This window comes from Tubulanus polymorphus, chromosome 12 (genome assembly GCF_964204645.1).
Source record: "Tubulanus polymorphus chromosome 12, tnTubPoly1.2, whole genome shotgun sequence".
NCBI classification, from domain to species: domain Eukaryota; kingdom Metazoa; phylum Nemertea; class Palaeonemertea; order Tubulaniformes; family Tubulanidae; genus Tubulanus; species Tubulanus polymorphus.
This window is the reverse complement of record NC_134036.1, coordinates 1,901,116-1,922,373: the sequence shown is the minus strand read 5'-3', so window position 1 is coordinate 1,922,373 and position 21,258 is coordinate 1,901,116. Positions and strand designations below refer to the sequence as shown.

At 37.8% G+C, this 21,258-nt stretch overlaps 1 protein-coding gene across 1 annotated transcript in view; it reads right to left on the bottom strand.

Moving 5' to 3' along the window:
* Positions 1-12,478: 12,478 nt before the first annotated feature.
* Positions 12,479-21,258, bottom strand: part of LOC141914277 (unconventional myosin-Va-like) — a 33,217-nt gene continuing 24,437 nt past the window's right edge. The window contains exons 33-37 of the mRNA XM_074805552.1: positions 20,908-21,058; positions 19,445-19,590; positions 18,290-18,447; positions 17,572-17,743; positions 12,479-17,246 (exon numbers count right to left, since the gene is read on the bottom strand). Coding sequence (XP_074661653.1) covers positions 17,010-17,246; positions 17,572-17,743; positions 18,290-18,447; positions 19,445-19,590; positions 20,908-21,058 — 864 coding nt within the window. The 3' untranslated portion in view covers positions 12,479-17,009. The remainder of the gene's footprint in view (positions 17,247-17,571; positions 17,744-18,289; positions 18,448-19,444; positions 19,591-20,907; positions 21,059-21,258) is intronic.

Below are 21,258 nucleotides of genomic sequence, written 5' to 3'. Positions count from 1 at the left end.
ACTAGTGTAGATAGGGTTCGTCGAACTCAACTCAGATATCACACTCGAGTCAAAAGATCCGACTTAAGCGGAGTCAACTGTATCATCCAACTCAGATATCACTCTCAAGTCAAAAGATCCGACTTGAGCGGAGTCTACTGTATCATCCTACTCAGATGTCACTGTCAAGTCAAAAGACCCGACTTGAGCGGAGTCTACTGTACCATCCAACTCACATATATCACTCTTGAATCAAAAGATCCGACTTGAGGCCTCTGTACACGTACCCCCATACTTGAAATATATAGTTTAACCGTATTTTGCTCAGCCGGCTCATGGTCGATGACAGAACCTCTAACAGATGTTTTTATGAAACATCCCTATGCAATATGTACAACTCGACTATTTAAACACGTTTTAATATCATCGACGAAAGGTCGTTAAATGTCAATACATTTGAAATTATTTGAAATCGATCGGTTTTAATTGTTGAATTATTGCCATAGTGTCTAACACGAAAGTACAATCGATATTTTTCGATGCTTTGAAAATGTTTCGTACAAGAATTATTTGTTATTTGAGTGTTTGAATGAATGAATGAATGAATGAATGAATGAATGAATGAATGCAGTGTCCTAGTCCGGCTTCACAACAAGACTTTTTATCATTGTTACAATTTCTTTGAAGAAACGCAATTTTTCGCTAAGAATTATTTTTTGAAGATTCAAAAATAATCAAATTTGTGAAGCCTGACCCTGGGAAGTGAGTGTTTTAGGTGAGTGTAGTTTTGAATGTGCTGTCTTTATCAGTTCTACCGTCCAAAAGGTACTGAAATATATATACTCGATTGCCAGGGCTGGCCTCAGCCCTGGTGGAATATTGTGTTGCGTGGTGTGTGCATGTGTGCGTGTATGTATGCGTGTCTTTATCAGTTCTCCCGTCCAAAACTGAGAACATTTTTTTCAGGGTCTGCAATAAGTTTTTGATTTTCAGGAAACTATCATTGATATCTAATGAACCGAAATTCCATTATCGCTGCTTTGCGGCTATATTTAGTTTTCGATTTATGCTTTTAACTACCACATTACCACAAGCGACTGAATTAAAGTCAATCAAGGTCGTATTTTACATGAGTTACTTGAAATCACCTAGATTGCTGCTTTGCGGCTATATTTAATTTTCGATTCAAGATCACTGCTTTGCGGCTGTATTTAATTTTCCATATATTTTTCTACACCACAAATTTCCATTCATTTGTTATAGCCTAATAGGCGACTGAATTTAAGACAGTTGATCTCGTATTTCAGTTGTTACTGGAACTCACCAATATATCGCTGCTTTGCGGCTACATTTAATTTTTCGATTCATACTTTTTATTAACACATTTAACTAACTTCGGATCTATTGGTAAATGATCGACTCATGAAGTCGGTTTAGAACGCATTCTATAAGAACACGTGAGTTACTACTAGACCTCAAACTGCGTCTCGTGGTACACGAAACAAGGGCGGGGTCGCGCGTAACCTAGCAATATACAACAAACACACATCACCGCTATTAACAACCTGTCTCCACTCATCCCCCCCGTATCGTACTAATATCGAACCGACAGAGCTCAGAGATACTCTACACCGACTCTATAGATTAAAACAATACACCGGGTATAATATGTAATCCGAGAGTAGTCTTTCTCGCAGGTGTAATCGCTATGCCTTTATTGTCGTTAAGCATCGCACCTACGGCGTCGCAATCAGGATTGATTGAGTCGCGCGATGATCGCGAGAGTAATTATTACTCCAGGTGTGTTTATATTGTACATGTATACATATATACACATCACCTTGACGATTAAGCCTAGATTTATTATCAAATTAGTCACTTTCATCCTCCCTCGCCCGCCATTAATCCCTCGTTAATCCCCCGTTCATACATTATACACCAGAGTTATTAGATTTGATTTAAAATCACAAGGAAGCCTCTTCAGATGATGCCATAGTTTTATGATTTATTTCTGGAGGTATCTTAATAACCACAACAATTCAATGATGTCATAGGGTGATTTGTAAAAGCAGTCGTAAGTGTCTAAATCACTAGACCAGTTTGAGGGGGCGTTATATTTTCTAGAAAGATCAACTTTTTCTAAGAGTCACTATCACTGCATCAATTTCATTAGGCTAAAATAAAATGATACCTTGTTTCTCCTAATCGGCCGGGTCAATTTTGTAAAATACAATAAAAGTTATAATCAGTTCATTTCTATTACCGCCGGGTCTGTTATTGTTAGCTTGATCGTGAAAAAAGTAATGACCATGATAAATAGGCGGTTGGCCGGGTCAACTTAAACTCACCAGAAATGAAAAACAAGGCGTTAATTTTTTAGCTTAATATTACGAGGATTTGTGTAGCATACAAGTTGAAGTATCAACTAGAAATAAGTAAAGACAACGAATAGATAGAGTATGGAAAACTTGTTCAAATCAGGGGCCAGTTGCACAGTCGTGACTTCAGTCCAAAAGTGGTCTTAAATCTTAAGACTGGTCTTAAGTTCTTAGATTAGCTATAGAACTAAGTTGGTCTTAGACTGGTCTTAAGTCTAAGCCATGACTATGCAACCGGCCCCAGCTTCTTTTTTAAATGCATATTTTTGGAAATTTATGGAAAATCATACTGTGTAAAATAAGCGAGTATATTACTATATATAGAACCTCATATATAATAGATATTCAGTTAATGTAATATTCAAATAGAAAGAACCGTCAAGCAGCTGTTCCATTGCGGTTTAAAATATTCAAAACTCAAATCAACTGCCATATTTCGTAAATCATCTAAGGCAACTCTTCGTGACGAATCGGTGTTGAAAATGATAAATATAAACCATTTAAAAATGTTGATAATATTAAAATATTCAAATCGCAATTCGCTGGGATTTTGCAAGATGAAATATTATTGCCACGTTCATGCCTATTCGTATCGAAAACAGACGTCGAAAATGTTCATTACTTTGATATTTGAAAAAAACGACACAAACGTTTATATTAGCTATTCATATTTCAAAATCGACGTAAAAAACCTGTTTTTTTTCTGTTTTTTTGCCATTTTAAAAAATAATTTATATGTTTTTATGATTAAAAATTGTGCGCACGACTTTGAATATATTTTTCAAGTTTTTTTTCGTAATTTGGAAAAATAATTTATATGTTTCAATGATGAAACATTTAAATGCACGAATCTGAATCTATTTTTCGGGGATTTTTACGTCATTTGGAAAGATAATTTATGATTCTATGATGAAAAATTATGTGCACGAATCTGAATAAATATTTTCTGGGATTTTTGTTATCATTTTGAAATTACTTACACTGGAAAATATATGTGCATACGTTTATACAATACAATACATAAATATTCCTTCGAAATCGACTATAAAAATCCTTTGAACAATTCATCAAAAGAATTTTCGCATCATCTTGACGCTTTGTCGTTTTCGCTATTTTCATGGTAATAATTCTTCGAACTATGAATACGTCTCGATTTTTGATACTTTTTTTCAGACTTAATTTATCATTTACGAAACGAAAATAAAACTATTGTCATTCAAAAAACTATCGTTTTCCATAAACTACAATTGTTACATAAAAGCCCAGCGATGCCATATGGTACAAAATTTCGAAATTTATCAGACGTAAAATCAACCATTTAGAAGAATATAGCTAAACGATAATATTCGCAGAAAACACACACTAGGCCCGATATAAGAATCTAATAATTCAAAAACAATGAAAAATAGATAAAGTCATTATATATATTTGATAAAGTCGTTACATTACTGACGACGTCTCTCTCTATTTTAGTCCAAATTGCAAATTTATAAAAAAAATAAGTCATATTATGTAGCATAAGTCATCGCATTACTGAGGTCATCAATTATTTTTTTAGTCCCAATATCTATTTTCAAACCCAATTGTTAAGTGTAAGTCGTCATTTCGGATAAGTCCTCAACATAATGATCGTCGACCTAAAAGAGCTGAGTCCGTTATTAGAAATTAAAATGACTTTCGCTCAAAAGACGATCAGGTCTAGTGGATTTCATATACATTAATTCAACATCGACCTATTTGTTTATAGATCCGGCCAAGGAATAATAGTATCAACCACCACGAAATGATATAAAACCCAATTTAACTGATAAACTTCAATACGATCACATTGCAATTAATGATAGGCCTAAGTGATAAGTGATAAGTAAGTTCATGGTTATACATATATTGAGGTGATAGGTACAAACCGGAACTTTATCTCAAGTGTTTCCTTTCGGATAACAGTTCATATTATATTGTATTCAAGTGACTATATAATATTAATCCTTATATTTATATTTATATCAATATCAATAAGATTTTAGTTTCAAGTTCATATCTGGAAAGCACAGAACTGAATCGACGTTTAACTATTCTAGTGAGTCGATAACACAACCCCCTGTTACGAATACAATGATTGGACCTGCCCGTTTTTTAAGATTTCCAGAAAGTAATCTGTTCGTGGAATTGGACCCAAAGTTTTAGACCTCAAAGTCCTGTAGAAATAGTGAACTCACACAACTGTGGAACTGGATCCAGAGACAAATTAAACCAACACAACTGTTGAACTGGGTGCACAGTCAAATTAAACTCACACAATTGTGGAACTAGGTTCAGAGTTAAATTAAACCCACACAACTGTGGAACTGGATCCAGAGTCAAATTGAAATCACATTAAAAACCCAAATTGTTACGTCATATTACCACGACGCCATCTATCGATATCGCGTGTAACAATAACAATACATGCCTGATTACAATGTATATAAGACGTGTCCCAATATTAACACAGTTTGATAAGAACACGTGCTGCTTCATATAAACTGGTTCTATTTACTCGAATTAAACACGTCAATTTCCTCCAACACGACACAAATTCTCACTCAAGTATCGAACATAGAGTTGATTCTTCATGGTCGAGTATTTGCAGGCGTTGAGTGTGGATATAGGGTGGGTAGGTGGAGGGCAGGAGAGTTCAAGGCTAACTAGACATAGGTGATTTATGACCGAAGATTATCAGCGATTAGAGCTATGGACCCAGGGGCCCAGTTTCTCTAAAAGGATTAAGGCCTCAATCGATTTAAGATAAACTGAATTAATGTAGAAATTAAATCGATTTAAGAGTTAAATCTTTTTGTGAAACTGGGTCCAGTTCCACAGTTGTGAGTTAAAAGTTAGTTCATTTTTAATGAGTTAAGTTTCAGAGTCAAATCTTAACTCAGAACTGTGGAACTGGACCATGGGGGCTTTCTGCGGATGCGTCGGTCCAAATGACAGAGAAAAGGGGCCAGCCCATGGACACGAACCTGCGTGACTCTGTCAAAAAAATACCACATATATGCGGCCGAAATGGGCGAAGAGCTAAAACTTGTCGACCACGTCAGCAAAGTTACCTAAAACATTACGTCATCAATATCTGCGTCCTCCTGAGGATGACTATTAGAATATTCGTCGAAACGTCACCAAAGTTCCCTAAAACATTACATCATCACAAAGTCTTCAAAATAGATTAGATTATGTGGAATCTAAAATAAGATTTTTTTTTTGAGAGGTAATCGATGAATCTCACATTTGCTGATATTTCAAAGTACTGACACTTGGAAATTTATCTAAACCCCCAGAAAAACACAGAAGCTTCAGTCAAAATGATTAGAATCATCTCATATAGTTAACCACATCTAAGAGTGAGACGTCATCAGCTAAAAGTAATATTTCAGTTTTTATTGTCACCATGGTATCTATCCGATACGTCTATCCATTCAGTACTAGAACAGGCAAGAAGAAGTGACAGTAACACATTGTAATATACGCTATAATTATTACCGGTTACGTATACGCCCATCTCTCCGCAACAATCACAGTTACAACAAACCTAGATTGTTGTCAAATTAGTAGGAAACGTATTGTCTCTATTGTCAGTGTGTCACAAACACATATATGCATACTATGTGACATATGGCATAAGGAGTAATGGTAATATTAATACTAATAATTATGATTATCATATTTACCAGACATTGTACGTGTATATTTAACGCGTACAATACGTATGTTGACTGTGCCATCGTCAATACACTTTATTGATCGCGGGTCAGTTGTTCAAAAGTTGATTTGAGTTTAACAGAACTGATAAAGTGACGTCATGATATTATATTTTGACAAACGAGGTTCGTGGTCTCGGTCAAAAAAAAGATCTCTAGAAAAAATAATTGCTCCTTAAAGTGAATTTTTCTTATCATCGTAAATACAGCACAGGCCTAGATTGAGGGCGGCGCGTCTGCTGTATTTCAGACTCGGGTCCAGCTATAATCACGCTGACAAATGTTTAGCATTCGCGATTTCGTAACTTAAAAAACGCTTTCGAAAATATGCATCTTTCAAAACGGCGCGCGGTTTAACTTCTTCAAAAAAGCATCGATAAAACAAATATTTCCGAAAACGGCGCGGATTGTTGCGAAATATTTCCATCACGACGCGCGGTTTTCCCGATAACGGAAGAAACTGTTGTCTCTCAGTCAACGGCAGCTCAGAGATCGACATTTTCTTGCCCGGTGTCGCGTTACACGATTTCTAATTGAATCGTTCTATTCGAGTGTGTGATCGTCTGCGGTGCACAGATTCCTCATTTCAGACACTATAATATCGTCTCGTGTATTTTATCGGCGACATTGCCATGGTTACCGGTAAAACATTCAGTAGTGAGAAGATTGATGAAAAAGAACGATCGCTTTTTTTAATGCAACTTCACCCGTTAGGGGGACTCGTGTTGTGATTTATCTCGGGGAAAACGTAGTTTTTTAAACCGGAAATCTACTCTTTTTGTTTTGTGCACAGAGCGAAAATGAGAGAAAAATTCAGACGGCAAAAACGGGAGACAATGCAGAAAAAGAAGAAGAGATCCTGGACCACAGCGAAAACGGGACAATGAACTTACATGCATTTTGATTACCGAGGTAGGTATTCAACGGGTAAAGTATGATGTAGCCGATCAATAATCTGGTATCAGGGTATCATGCATCAGAGCCCGGGTTTTATAGACTGGTATTAACTTAAACCAAAGGTTAACTCAATTGATAATGAATTGAGTTTAGCCCCTGGTTTAAGGTTATACCGGTCCATAAAATTGGCCCCTGGTTTTTAAGGCGAACCAGGATTCAATTTTCCACAGGAGGCCATAGTGCTAGGTTTTAGGAGGGTTGGCAGGTAGCATTTTGACGGAAATATCGCTTCTATGGTTTGAAAGTTCCAAGGAAACTATGATGTATTCAATAAAGCCACTGTTGGAACCAAAGGAAATCATGGCGTTTATAACGAATTTGGCAGCTTTATAGAGAAAAGTATTTTCTTTGAATCTAAGTTAGATCGGGAAAATTTGTTCACCGAATAATTAGCCACAGGCAAAGTGGTTAACCTTTCTAGTCTCTGAAAAAAGCGAGTAGAGAGGATGGCGAACTTTAAAACGAACTTTAACTGTAAATTGCTTTTCGGCTTGTACTAGATTTGGGACGGTATGCTACAAATATCGAGGGTGGGTGGCGATGCTACTGCTGCTGCTACTGCTGCTGCTGCTGCTGCTGCTGCTGCTGGATGATCAGCTGTTTTGAATCGAGGTCGCCTCGCGCGGGGCCGGTAGTAAACTTGTAGATCAGTATAAACACTGCTTACTGATAAAATGAGGTTTTTATTTATAGAAGGGTCGACTATAATTATATATACATGTATATATACATAGGTTCTGTACACAGTAACTGCATCTGAGGCGCGAGTGCGCGCAGCCTCTGCTAGTAGTACGGTACGGTACAGCAGCAAGCAGCAGAGCATCCTCATCATGTACGGGTACCGCCGCCTCAGTGAGACGTGGCACTTCTCTCAGCACTGTTACATAGGTAGGCCTACCTCATAATAGCAAGGTGGAGTTCACTAGGGTTCTATCTACTGATGTGTGGATTAAAACACTTTTTGCTGCTATCGGATTCAGCAGGGAATGTAATGAACATCGCCGCAAAGAAAGTTTGGTAAAAGAGTTCGACTGTGCGCGTGTAACAGGTAAAACACTGGCGGTTGGAGCACAGGGGCCTGACACAAACAGTTTTTGACCCCGTATCCTAGGTACTATTTATATATAAAAAGACGTTTTATATATAGTAGGCCTACCTAGGATACTGGGTCCAGTTCCACAGTTCCGAGTTAAGATTTAACTCTCAGTTAACTTATTGAAAATGAACTAACTTTAACTCAAAGTTAACGTTAACTCACAACTCTGGAACTGGGTCCTGGGGTCAAAAACTTTTCGTGTCAGGCCCTTGTGGGTCGGAGTTATTGGCGGTAAGCTTTTATAATCGGATGAGCTTCTACTGTGAAAATATCCGATTGTGAAACTTAACCGCAGACAGGTTACTGACTTAGGTCGGAGTAAGCGTGGAACCCTAACGCTTTAGGCCTATACACAGGGACTTGGTCACACAAAAGGATTTTGACCCCAGTATCCTAGGTAGGCTACTATATATAAAAAGACTTTTAGTATCCCAATATCCTAGGTACTATATAGGCCTATGAAAAGACTTTTCATATATAGTAGCCTACCTAGGATACTGGGGTCAAAATCCTTTTATGTCAAGTCCCTGTGGGCCTATAGGCTTATCAGTCGGAGAGATATTATTTTCATTAAGTTAGAATACGATCATGGTGTATATATTTTAAATTTCAAGAGGTCCATCAGGGTTTTTGTGGAACCGTGTTAATATTCGGATCTTGGGGGCAAAATAGTCGAAATATATTTTCAATTTCAAGAGGATCGGTTTTTGTGAAACCGTGTCGTGTTAATATTCGGATCTTGAGGCAGAATAGTCGAAATTGTCGAGTAATAAACGGGTTTCTTATTCATTACAAATCTGCATTGGATTTTTAGCTGGGAAATGCTGGTAAATATCGTAATAAATGGATTTCGTTTTGAATCGTAATATAAACGAGGTTTCATCTGTACGTGGAGTCAGTGATGCTTCTGACAGGGGTAGGCCTACGGTGGTTTTCGCGGTGTTTAGATCGACGACGAGTCCGGGCTTGTTTATCTCAAAAACGTTAGCATTTTATAGATTAAAGGACTCCAGAGTCATTTATCTATGTGTGGCTAGCGTCGGCGAAGAGTCTTAACTGACTCCCTCCATGGGAGAGTCATCTGACTGACTTACCGTAGGCGTAACCAACCGGTTACTGACGCAGGGGATCGAATCGAAACACACTTACTATAGCCGCATGCTGCAAGTTGCCTGTTCAATATGGCGCCTATCTATCAGTTCTCATTCACAACGAGGTCGAGGAGTTTCAATTGACTTTATTTTTAGGTCAGGTCGGTCGAAACATCTCAACAACAGCACGTGCGTTTCCCAACCGAAACAGCTGTTCATCGTTAGTCAAAGCCGCCGCCACGCTCCTCATTAGCACGGGTTTCACTAAACGTCGGAACGAGACTCGGACCTGTCCGTTATCGAGACACGGACCTGTCCGGTATCGGTGGACTTACGAAAATCGCGGGTCTAAGGTTTGAGTGAATTGAAATAAAGAAAATCGTGGGCAATGGATATCTGAGAGATTTCGACTCTGCGGTATCGGTATATCAGAAGTTCGTTGTTACCGGCGGCTATAGCGTATTATTTTTGCAGTAAACGGTTGCTATGGTAACCGCAGATACGGAAGGTATTAATGTGTTTTATGATAAGTCACTAATTTGCCAGGAACCGGAAGTGATAATGATATACGCGATGTTAGGGGATGCCGGGTATTATTACGGACGCGCGGCGCGCGAGGTGCCGCCAGAACTCAACCGCTACTGCCCTCGAGTCAAGTAAACCCCTTTTATTAGAGTACTGCTATTCACCTACCGGGTAGGCCTACCTCATCTTCTCCACCCACGCTCCTCTATTTCCTGCCGCACCATTTTCTCTTTAGAATATACACGAGTGAGTCTGCTCCCTTCCGGCACAATCTTTCCTATCTGAGTCTCTCCCCCTCTATCTCCCCCCTCTCTCTCTCTCTCTACCTCTCCCCCTCTCTCTCCTCTCCCTGAGTCACTCCCACTTTCTCTCTCTCTCTTTCTAGGTCTAACCATCTTTTTTCGAATTATAGAATCCAAACTCTAGATATTTTAGAAGATTCTTTGGGGGAGCAGTGCCATCTGTCGGTGTGAAATGTACTACACATTTTCAGCGATTTCTGGGTTTTAATTGTTTTGTTGTATACTGAATATTTTAATTGCAGAGTAAAATCCCTCGTCTCCTTATCACTTCGCTGCCCGGTTTAATTGTGAACCCACTGGACGGAGAACTGATAAGGGCTTGTGGGAAGCTAATCTACTTGAATCGGCGCTAGGCGGCGCCACCGGACGGAGAACTGTCTTGTAGCTTTTATTACCGTTTATGTAATTATTGTAAATACTGTTTTTCCTCCATATATGGAAATGGTTGGAGTGTGAATAAATATTCGTATTCTGATCACCGCGGCTTGGCGCTGTGGTAAATTGCTCGACGCTGCTAGCTCGCTCGAGGTTGGCAGATCCTAATCCTGATTGTCGAATTAGGGTGCTTGCCGGAAGCTTATCTACTTGACTTTTTAACTTAAGCCTTTTTAACTTAAATTTTTATTACTACTCAAAAATGCATTCCGATGGTACATTGAATAGGCGCTAGGTGGCGCTGACGGTTGGCGACGCTAGGTGGCAGCACGTGCAGACGGAAAAAAATATGTGCATAGTTCTTAACAGTGTTTGACGTGGCGACAAAAATCATTTGATTTTATGATGAATTAAGTCAATATTTTTTATTTGAACTTTGAGTCAATATTCAACGAACTATTTGAATTAATATTAGCTATTGTTATCAATATTGGAGAACAAATAATTCGTATTTGTCCGATACAACAAAGTACAGTTCTAAAAGCGTCCCAGACAACTTGATTCGGTTTAGAGTAAAAAACCCGGACGCCGCGCAGCTATTGTTCACAAATACCACGTATCGGGTTTTCAAATAATTTCCAGGAAGTTAAAAAAAAAACGGTCAGAAAAGAATTCCGTGTATAAGTCGGGTCTCTTCTGATCAGTGGTGGAGTTACTGTCTAAAACCGGTTGTGGCCACGGCCCGTCTGGTCAGTAGTGATGCGCGCGCCCCCTGCCCGACCGACCCCCTGAGAGAAATCACGTGACCCTGTCTCCTTTTCACTTGTTCGTCCGGTTTGCAACTGAAATCACTGGACGGAGAACTGATAAGGGCTCTGGGAAACTAAGATCAGCAGAAAAGAAGAAACGGGCGTTGGGAAAAGTCGAGAAGTACTCGCGTATCACCGCGTAGATTGTTTCGCATTTTTTGTAAGTTCGATATTTAAATAAGTTTAATTTGAATATGTCAATTAATTTGACTAAATATTTATTAATTAGAATGTACGATTTTTAGCTAAATAAAGATTCATCTTTTTATCAAAAACAAACAAAAAAACATTTTCTAATCGTTCTAATTTCGTTACTGCGCTGCCGCCGGAGAGGAAAAATGTACACGTTATTTAAACGCCACCTGGCGTGAGGATGATGGACTGACCACAGCGAAAAGTGTGTTAAATGAGAATATCATAAAAACAACTTACTTTACAAATCTGCTAATCCATCTAGAAACTGTGATAATCCGCTGTGATAATCCTCGATAATCCACTGCGGTAATCCATGATAATCCACATTAAGATACAATGTATTTTGGCGCATGAAACAATGGCAAACTCCTCCCAGCTGTCTGTCAGACACGTGTTCTACTGAGACCTCATCATCCCAGAACAGCTACAGGGAAAGGAGTCTCATGGATAGACGCCTCACACCTACTTAAACGTATCCTGGTCCACCGTTAACGACGATAGACACCTCTAAATCTTCTTACGATACATTAGCAGGTAATATAAGACTCTACCAGAAAGAGAGGGATTTAGAGAGGCTGAACGAACCAGTGAGCGGCAATAGATATCTATATATTATCCTTGAAAACATGTAATAAATAATGCCAACCTGTCAACCTACTTTCGGAACAAAAGATCTGGCCATCCTTACAAAAATACTGACCTCTCCGACTATGAAGATATTTTATCGCCATACAGCCTACAGTTTGTCCAGCCCTTTTAAATAATCGGATCTTCAATGTATTTGTATCAGGGATTTTGTGAATAATTACCGGTATGGCATGGCGGGTACATGTATGATAGAAAATGGTCCAAAACATTCGACTTCAGAAATCTTCGAGGGCTTTGCCGTACAGAGCCCAATCTTCTGGTTGTCTCATTGAAACATTTTTAAGAAGGAAAATTTGTCTTCAAATTCTGATCGAACGCGAGTAAAAACCCCCCAAAAAAACATGAAGAAATAGAGAAACAATACGAACGGTTATTTTGTTGCTATGCATTGTATATTATATTTCAGTTTGTAATAATCTATATCGGGAATTCGTATTACTTTTTTTTCAAATTTTCAAGTCGCATAAAAACTTTGCGAGTCGCGCATTCTACACAAATAAAGTGAAACTAATATAAAACATCGATCATTTTTGGGCACATAATTTTGCATAATACTAGAACAATAAGTGTTTGGGTCTAGAACAAAATCAGATAACTTGTTTCTCCAAATCGGACTGGGTCACTTTTGGAAACTGCATTAAAATTTGAAATCAGTTCATTTCTATAAGTTAAACTAATAACTGCCGGGTCTGTTATTGTCTTAGCTTGGTCATGATTTGTTCTAGAAAGTAATGTACAGGTTAGACAGGCGGCCGGGTCAACTTTTAAACTCAGCAGAAATTAGAAGAAACGTATCAGTTTAGTTTATCGTAATGGAGAAGAGAAGTTATGATTTTGACGATACAAATTCCCTCAATCGTTTTGTACACGCGCCCCGGAACGCATCCAGACACCGTCTCTGGCAAGTGACCGTCATAACGTCATCGACTTCGGGACTCTTCGGGTCTTCCGGAGCACTTCGGCCTTTTCCGTTGTAACAATCGTTAAGCCACCGAACAGCGCCGTATGCGTCTTCGGGATTTCCCGAACGCTACCGAACGACGTTCGAGATTTTCCGGACACCCGCGCGCACGCTGTTCGGATTTTTCCGAACACTGTCACGAGCATATACGGAATTATCCGGCCGCAGCCGAGAACGATGTACGGAATTTCCCGAACCGCAAAAATTCTCCGAAGGGAGAAAGTTATATTTTTCTCGCAAAATGCTCTACATAAATTATGATAATTAACTGGTTAATACATTAATTAATTATTTTACACTAATGAGCCGATAATCCGTTAATTAAATCATAATTACAACAATAAGGGTCATGACGTCATCGTACTTTTTAAATACATTATCTACAAATTATTTTAAGTATCTACACAACTTTTTAGAAATATCTACAATTTTTCAAACCAAAATCGGCAAAATTAGGAACGAAACAACATCTAAATATTAATTTCTCAAAACCACAATAATCAGGGCCAGTTTCACAAAACTAAATTATGATTAATTGACCTACTAATTCTCAATAACTTCAACGATTCAATAAAATTACAATTAATTACTAATCTCGACGTTCTCATTCTCGGTAAACCTCTGAAACTGGACCCTCCAAGGTTTAAAGCTAACAAATATATAGCATATATATATTTATCAATCTTTATGGTAATTCTATGTAATTTAAATAATTAATGCTTAAAAATCTAATCCTGTTTTATCCTTTTCTATTAGTGAATTCATATATATTTATATATTCAGAATACTGTTCATCAATCAGCAAATTATGCATTTAATTCATTTCTTTATTTCATCTTTCTTTTTTTCTAAATTCGAATCCTATAATATTGTATTTTCCTAATTTCGACAACAGCAACAACAACAACATATCACAATATATGTATATAATATCATTAACACAATGTCCAGATTTGATTTAATTTTTGGTTTACTCAAATACCCGCTTGCCGCAGAAGGTTTTCCTTTCAGATGACCAATCATAAGGTATTTAATGATTTTTCACAGGACATTTTCTAATTGAAAATGAACTACAAACATCATACATTAGACATTTTATCAGCACACTTTCATTAACTGATCGTCCACACTTCACATGTGTTCAGTGCTTCATCTGAGACATTTCTAATTGAAAATGAACTACAAACACCAGATATTAGACATTTTATCAGCCCACACTTCACGTGTGTCCAGTGCTTCATCTGAGACATTTCTAATTGAAAATGAACTACAAACACCAGATATTAGACATTTTATCAGCACACTTTAAAAAATACCGATCGTACAAACTTCACATGTGTTCAGTAGGACAGCTGAGCCACCAAGTCCCTCTTAACGCTGAAACCGACTGCGGCAAGTGAGTAAACACATACACTTATTACTGACCTATGATTCTAAAATCTAAATACATCGAATTGTGAAAAACGTGAAGCTAAAATTTCCATAGCAAAAATACACATTATCATGTAGTAGTTACATTATACATAATATATTAGATATTAATATTTATCATAATAATAATCCCTATTATCAATAATAATTATTCCCGCGTATTTTGATTAACATGGTTCAACAATATATATTATTAAGTTAGTTAATTTTTAAATTATACTTTTTAAACGCAATTTCAAATAAATACAACAATCAAGTTTGACGATGAAGTTGCCAACGGTTATAACCGGCATCGTTTTCTCGATCGAATGTGGAATGAATTTTGAAGCGAAATGCGGAATTCTGATTGTTAACATAAAACAAATAAGACATTATTTTCACGTTTTTTTTTCAAGCTTTGGGTAGGACAGAGTGAATAGATAATTTAGGAGTATATATCTGTACAGCCAAACTCCTACTCAAGTCGTCACATAAGGCTAAAATGATTCCTGGTTTCTCCAAATTGGCTGGGGGTCACTTTTGTAAACCGCAATCAAATTTGTAATCAGTTAATTTCTATAACTGCCGGGTCTGTTATTTTTAGCTTGATCATTATTACTATAAATACGGCCTAACTTGTTGGGTCTTAATTTTTGAGCTCAGCAAAAATGAGAAACGAGGCATCAATTTCTTTAGCCTTATTTCTAATATTAATCTAATTTTTGATGTTGTCAATATAACTGAATGTAACTTAGCCTTAGCCTTACTGAAATCATCTCTATTTTCAAGTACCAATTTATATTTCAAATTTAATTTACTAAACATGTAAGATTTGGATGAAATCATCAACGTAATGACAACAGTTAGCGATGCATAAAATAATATTTTCATTTAAAGAGGTTTTTGTGTCTTTGCATCATTAAAATCATGCTTGCTATAGGCATAAATACCACACTTGCAGCTTGCTATATTAACATTGAGTATAGTGGTCTTGCTTGTGACGTCACAGTTTTTCGAGCACATCGAAAATTTGGCCATACGATAAACGACAAAAGATCGAATCAGGGATTTACAAACTGTCATGTAAATCAGCTATTGTGTTTAACAGACGACCAGTATGGCACATCGTGACGTCACCTGCCAGACCTCTATGGAATAGTGACTTCAAGAGTTACCTAACAATGGACAATTAGTACTTTATAGGTTAACCAGTTTATTAGACCGTGGATTCTAAAACGTTTTAGAGTCCGTGATTAGACGTACAAGCTTTCACTAGTATCGAAGTTCGGGCGTCTAATAAACAAGTTAAACCTATAAAATAAATACTACCTGTTTCATTGTAATTACTCTACACCAGGGCTGCAGTTGCTGAAAAGTTGGTTACAGATATCCGGCCGATAAATACCAAAGTAACAATGAACTTTTAATTGTCACTGAAGTCAACTATCAACTGGTTAAATCTAGCCAACTTTTGAGCAGCTGCAGCGCCAGATTAACACGGCTCATTTATACAAATCTTCTAACAATGGACGAAATTTCTATACCTAACATTTATAGATTGAAAGATTTGAAAGACTAGACTAGAACAGGATCTACACATAAACCTACACGCGCGTACAAACCCCTCCCTAACCCTACCCTCACAGACAGACTCGTCTTTCATAAGACTTCACAGGAAAATTGGAGACATTAATTATACAGCACAGTCGTTTCTTTCTGAGTGGTACTTATAGATAGATAACCTTTCCAAAGATAACTCCATAAATCCCCCTATGACATCATCAAATTGACATAGCCTTAATGACCCTTCGTAAGACGAGACAATGCTTTCCTAGATTCACCCATGACATCATCAAATTCTCAACCTTCCTCCGTAAACGGCATAATTCCCCCTATGACATCATCCTTTCAAAGAATGGATCTAAATAGAGTTTAAAGCAAAACAACAACCATTTTTGGCATTTTTTTCCAATTAAGTGATGATGATTTCTGATCAGTTCATGTGAGAATTTAAGTGCATTTTTTGTGTATCACTCGTTTGAAAGTTTCGAGGTTTCGAGAGTCGATATGACGTACCATAACTTCTAACACAATGATAACATGTAACATGTGCATGTACAGTATTTATGGCATGTACATGTGAATACATTTACATGTGGTATATATATATTATATTTGACATGAACGTTTAGTAGGGAGATAAATACGTACAGTGTAACCTTTACCAGTATTATAGACCGGGATTAAATCATACCCCTCAGTTACCAGTTGCACAGTCGTGGCTTAAATCCAAAGGTGGTCTAAAATCTTAACTCAGGTCTTAAGATGTTATAGAACCAGAATGAGTTTAGACTGGTCTTAAGTTTTTAGATTGGCTATAGAACCAGAATGAGCTTAAATTGGTCTTGAATCTAAGCCCAGACTGACTGTGCAACTGACCCTCACAAACCAGTTATCACATCGATTGTTTCTTTTCTTTTGACTACAGAATAAATTGCCGCACGATTTGCTAATTGCTTCATTCATTCGTCACTAGATGGCGCTCATACTCGTTTAAGGAACGGCAGACCGAGCACGTCGGGAACCTGCACGGTTTCGAGTCCCAGTCCGGACGGGTTGAACGGAAACGTAACCGGAAACGATTGTTTCGTATCCATTAGCAACTCGTTAGTTTCGTCGTTTCGTTCGCGGAGTTTTTCTTGTATTTTCCGTATGAATGAAATCGGGACACGTTCCTCGAACTCGTTCACCGGAGTGTACAGATTCAATATCTTTACAATCTACAGAGAGAAAATACAAAATTAATGAGATAAATGTCGATCAGCATGGATTCATTGGTGCAGGGTCGTAAAAAAAAAACAAGATTCAATATTTTTACAATCTACAGAGAAATTAGAGAAAAATTAACAATGCGTGTTAATGTCGATCAATGTGAATTCATTGGTGCAGGGTCGTAAAAAAAAGGATTACTCCTAAGGGAGGGAGAAAGGAGAGAAGAGGGAGGGAGAAAGGAGGAGACACGAGGAGGGGGAGAGAAGAGGGAGATGGGGGAAAGATTAGAGATATTCTATCTAGGATTGAGGGGAAAGAGGGAGTAAATCTCACCTGAGCTTGCGTAAGTTTTGAACACATTTCTACAATAGTTGCGACATCCGTATCGGTTTTTCTCGCTTGCAGCAGCTGAGATGCTTGAACTATCGGTTCCAGCATCTCCTGACCTCCGCATTCAGTGACCTTCGAATCTCTCATCCACTGCTCCAAGTGACTGATGTTATATCTACAAAGAACCAGACACAAAATCCATCGATAAAGAAGTTTACGGCATTGATAAGATGTCTCACAGTGTGAGAAATCAAAAGATGTTGGAATCAAAGCCTTCGGAATTGCATTCAAACAAAGTGCACAAATATAGTCAGTCTAAGTACGATCTTTAAAGACCGCTCAACTGACCAATCACTATGAAGTTTACTATATTTACAAATCTGTCAACCAATAAAAAGAAAGCTTCTATCATTGGCATCCCCTTTCATGACGATGCTTACATATTTTGTATCATAGCAAAGTTAACCAAGTTTGCATACTGCTTTGACCAACTACAGTGAAGCTTACCTAATTTGCATACTCCTACGGCCAATCAAAGTGAAGCTTACATAATCTACATATTTCTATGGCCAATTACAGTAAAGCTTACCTACTTGGTATACTTATCTGGCCAATCACAGTAAAGCTTACCGGTAACTAATTTGCATACACCTACGGCCAATCTTAGTAAAGCTAAACTAATTTGCATAGTCCTATGGCTAATTGTAAAGAGGAAGCTTACCTAATTTGCATACCCTTCGACCAATGGCACATCTCCTTTCTGAGTAGTAAATTGTTGAGAGCCCCGGCGCAGATGAAATAGAAAAGCTGTTTGAAGACTTGTTTCACGAGTTCAGGGTCGACGCAGTGAGTTTGAAGCATACGCAGAAAATGACTCATCTGTAAATAGAATTCAACATGGCTGCCATCATTAATCCACACGTGACATCATCAAATCGATCTGTGATATATAGACACTCCTGATGGCTGCTTCTATGAATCCACCTATGACATCATCGGATAGCTGTGGTAATCAAGACACCCCCCCCCCCCGAAAGCTACACTGATGAAACCCCTTATGACATCATTGAATTCATATGTATAAAGAAACAGACACTTCTAGTCAAGATGGCTGCATACATGAATCTCCCTATGACATCATTAAATCAATGAATTGATCTAAACACTTCTAGAAAAGATGGCTGTCTCCACAAACCCCCTATGACATCATCAAATTCATATGGTGATGTAGACACAGCCAGAAAAGATGGCCGCATACATGAACCTACCTATGACATCAGTACATATTGTGATCGTGAAACTTGCAGTTAGGATGGCAGTCACTTTAATCCCCCTATGACATCATCAAACTGTCTCAGTGATTTCATCTTTTTAGATCCCCTTATATTGTATATATTGTGAAACAATATACATAGAGACAATTTGATGATGTCATAGGGGAATTTATACAGAAAAGATGTCTGCCTCTATAAATCCCCCTATGACATCATCAAATTGTCTCTATGATTTGATCTTTAGACACTTCCAGAAAAGATATATGCCTCTATAAATCCCCCTATGACATCATCAAATTGTCTCTATGATTTGATCTTTAGACACTTCCAGAGAAGATATATGCCTCTCTAAATCCCCCTATGACATCATGAAATTGACTCTATGATTTGATCTTTAGACACATCCAGAAAAGATGTCTGCTTCTATAGATCCCCCTATGACATCATGAAATTGACTCTATGATTTGATCTTTAGACACTTCCAGAGAAGATGTCTGCCTCTATAAATCCTTCTATGACACCAGTACAAATTGTGAAACTTTTAGTAAAGATGTCTGCCACTATAAATCCCCCTATGACATCATCATGAGGTAGATACTTACACTTTTCAGTAGAGAGTCTAGTGAGTATTTTTTTGAGTCTTGATCGTGGTCAGGATGTTGAGCGGTGCTGCTGCTTCTGCCTCGCATTCCGGTCGGTTTACTGCCCGATAAACCCGCTATAGCTTCATGCTCCAGAACAGACGGAACTATCGAATAAAAATACATCAGAATTTATTACACAAATACAATGGAATACATTACAACAGTTACATGGATTCAAAATTCCCGATTATTTCAACAGGAATTTGTCAATTTTCCCAAATGGAAATACTATCAAAAGTACATAAAGATACAATAATAGTATGGTAAAACGAGATTCCTGAAGATGACTAAGTTTTTTCAGATTTCCAGGTGCGGTAGGACCCGTGTAGAATTGACAGTTAAGTGAAGAACAAGTGTTGAAAAAATGCAGTGAAAAAACTCACAAAAAATAATAACAATCAGTAAAAAAAGAAAAGCTATCAGTTAAAGACCTAAAATATCATCGCACCCAAAGCCTTCGCCCCATATTCAGTTCCAAACTTTCTCCTCTTAAAACTAATTTTCAATCGCAACTTAAAACTTTTCGAAATCAAAGGAAGTTCGTGAAAAAATGCAAACCTTTCGTACGCGTGGACGACACAAAATGCGGTCGGAAAAAAATAATCTTTAAAAAATTTTTTTTCAAAAGAGAAAATGAAATTCAGATGCATTCTCAAACTAGACTCTAACGCTAACACGCACACACGGAAACCACATCGATTCTTACAAATAGCGGCTGCTCGCGACAACGCACGACTAGTAGCGCCACCTGTCGGTTTACTGCTCGATAATCCCGGGACGGATTCGTGTTCCAAAACTGCGGCAACTGTAAACAACACACATCACCATAGCAACACATAATAAACTATGAGCTCACTGTTAGCTTACACGCCGACAACAATTAGTAACTATTATAGACACAATACGCGTAGAAACAATGATGGCCGCCTGCGTTATTCCACCTATGACATCATCAACTCAATAGCGGTTCAAATAACGAAAGCCATACAGTAACGAATCCCCCTATGACATCATCATACAGAGAACTAGCAAATCTATGATCCCTTATTGATGTCCAGTTCCACACATTGTTACAAAAACATTGCATTAATTTCAACTCAGAGTTAACTCTAACTCACAACTTTAGAACTGGATCCTGAGTTCAGAGTTAACTCTAACTCACAACTGTGGAACTGGATCCTGAGTTCAGAGTTAACTCTAACTCACAACTGTAGAACTGGTCACTGCTCATAATATGATGATGTCAAACGGGGATTTACGATGGGGGCAGCCATTTAATTAGGAGGGGTATTATCATTAACAAGAGACATAAGACAGAAGCGACAATAAATCAGGGGGGGGGTGGTTAGACAATTACGGGGGGTTAGGTAGCAAGGCAAAAAAGATATCATCAGAGGGAGGGGGAGGGTTAGCGCACTTACCAATCATAGGTTGTATGGTCTGTTGCATGAGTTTGGTTAAACCTTGATAAATCCAAACGGCTAAATCGCTTAAAACCTGTCGATATTCCGATAAATCGAAATTCTGTAAACAATGTTCGTTTTGTCGCGTCGAATTATCAGCTTGAAACGCCTGGAAATAAAGGATTAATAGATAAACCATTCTCTCTCTCAGGGATTCAATATCTTAACTCAAGTAAACTCCTAAAGCCTATATCGTAGACACATCCCCCCCTCAACCGGGATTTGAGTCTGATGATGTCATCAAATTTGTTCTCGTAGTCAACAAATATTCCCAACTTCTACCTGTTTTTTTCACAAAATTCTCCGAAA